The following is a 1,843-nucleotide window of genomic DNA, read 5'->3' as shown; positions in this document are numbered from 1 at the left end:
TAGATATGTTCGTCCAGTGAACCATAAAATATGGCCTAGCATGAATTTCTGAACAAAGTGAAGACAGAAAGTTGCTGCCCAATCCTTTGGGACAGCAATATTTCCTAAAGGAGACCAAGCCCAACATCGATATAGGCTCTAAGCAGAAATATCTTTTTTTTTTTTTCAGACAGATACACTTCCTTTATTGAGGGTGGCAAACCAAACCAAACCAAAACAGAAAAACCCCAAACATGTAAAAACCCAGGATGCTAGAAATACAAACTCAGTTCATTCAAATTCAAGCTCATCCAGACCCTGGTCACAAGCCCTCGTGAGGTGCATGTGAGCACCAAGTCAGGGAGAGGGGGACAGGAGTGAGGCCAAGAAAGGGTGGGCAGGGGGTCCGAAGAGGCCCCCTAGTGATCACCCTCACACCGGCACCTCCACCTTCCCAGTGACGGTGAAGACCTACCAGGCCCTGTCCCTGTGACCCCCACCCCACCCCTGGCCAGGGCTTCGAAGGCCAGTCCCAAATGGTTCTACCCTCCCTTGTTCCATCCTCACTTGCTCAGGCTCCTCGCCTCACTCTTCTCCTCCTCCACTTTCTTCTGCGATTAGTAGCAGGTTAGGATACTGTATAAGCCACAGTGAGGCTGGGGGCCAGGGGAGGCAGGGTGGAGACGGAGTGAAGAGAGGAGAGGACGAGCTGCCCAGGGGCCCCCTCTCTTCATGGAATCCCAAACTGCACAACCAGCTCCTCTTGTGCGTCCACGCAGATCTGAGAAAGTGCACCGTAGGCATAAGCAGCTATCCTGGAGACGTGCTGCCAGTCGGCGAAGGGGACAGGCTCGCTGGCCAGCACTCGGTGAGGCTGGCTGGTGAGGGACGGCCGCGGCGGCAGCTTCTCCCAGTGGGTCAGGCTGCTGTACTGCCTCGCCCGGTCCACGCCCTCGTGCTGCTCCGTGCCCTGGGAGTCTGCAGCACACACGTCGATGATGTTGCCGGCTGTCTTGGCGAGGATGGAGGAGAGCAGCGCCTGCTCGTCGGTGCGAGCGGAAGGCAGGCTGGGATAGTTGGGCTCGGCTCCGTTGAGGGCTTTGATGGGTGGGCTGCTAGGGTCCAGCAGCAGCTTCCGCTCCTCTCGGTCCTGGTCCGAGTCCTCGTTCCCGCTGCTGTAGCAGCACCCCATGACGGGGGTCCGGCCGGGCGCTCAGGCCGCGCTGAGGAGGGACGGCGTCCGTCAGAAGCCCTTCCGGTCACATGACCCGCGCCTGCCCAGAAATATCTTGAGATTACATTCTGTGTATGAAGGGTTGCTAAACAACAACAAAGGGCTAAGAGGCAAATGATTTTCCATTTAGAAAGATTTAAGAAACCAAGGTTAAATTTTGAGTAATGTTTTTTAAAAAAACAACCTACAGGGTTTAGTGGAAAAGCAGGAAAAGTAAATTCCAAGTGGTGAGAATTTCTTTCTTCCTGTAATTTACATACCATGCATTCATTCATCAGTCTGTCATTTGTTCATTCCTTCCCTTGTCCTCTTCACACTTTGAGCTCTCCTTGCCTAAGGGGTTGAAAATCATCATTGGTGGTAAGTATTCTGACTTATTATTGATAACCAAAGGAACACAAAAGGTTTGGTTATTTACAAGTTGTGTGATATTGAACAAGTTATTTAAGTTCTCAAGAGCCTGTTATTTCTGCAACAAAATTATCATACTTCTTTTATATGGTTCTTGTTAGACATCCCATAAGTCCTACCAACAGGATTTCCTCTTAATGAAGTAAAATATTGTAGGGAAGTCCAGCAAACATTCATTTGGGTATTTAGTTTTGCTTTGCAAACAATATCAATATATCA

The 1,843-nt window shown here is 50.2% G+C and overlaps 1 protein-coding gene across 1 annotated transcript; it reads right to left on the bottom strand.

Annotated features, from left to right (window-relative positions):
- Positions 1-250: 250 nt before the first annotated feature.
- On the bottom strand, positions 251-1,212 carry LOC118893001 (ragulator complex protein LAMTOR1-like). Its single transcript, XM_036848119.1, has one exon. It carries the CDS (start codon positions 1,169-1,171, stop codon positions 710-712), a length of 462 nt encoding a protein of 153 aa, XP_036704014.1. The 5' UTR covers positions 1,172-1,212; the 3' UTR covers positions 251-709.
- Between the last annotated feature and the right edge of the window lie 631 nt (positions 1,213-1,843).

This window comes from Balaenoptera musculus, chromosome 3, assembly GCF_009873245.2.
Source record: "Balaenoptera musculus isolate JJ_BM4_2016_0621 chromosome 3, mBalMus1.pri.v3, whole genome shotgun sequence".
NCBI classification, from domain to species: domain Eukaryota; kingdom Metazoa; phylum Chordata; class Mammalia; order Artiodactyla; family Balaenopteridae; genus Balaenoptera; species Balaenoptera musculus.
Note: the sequence above shows the minus strand (reverse complement) of the source record. Positions and strands in the feature narration are given on the sequence as shown.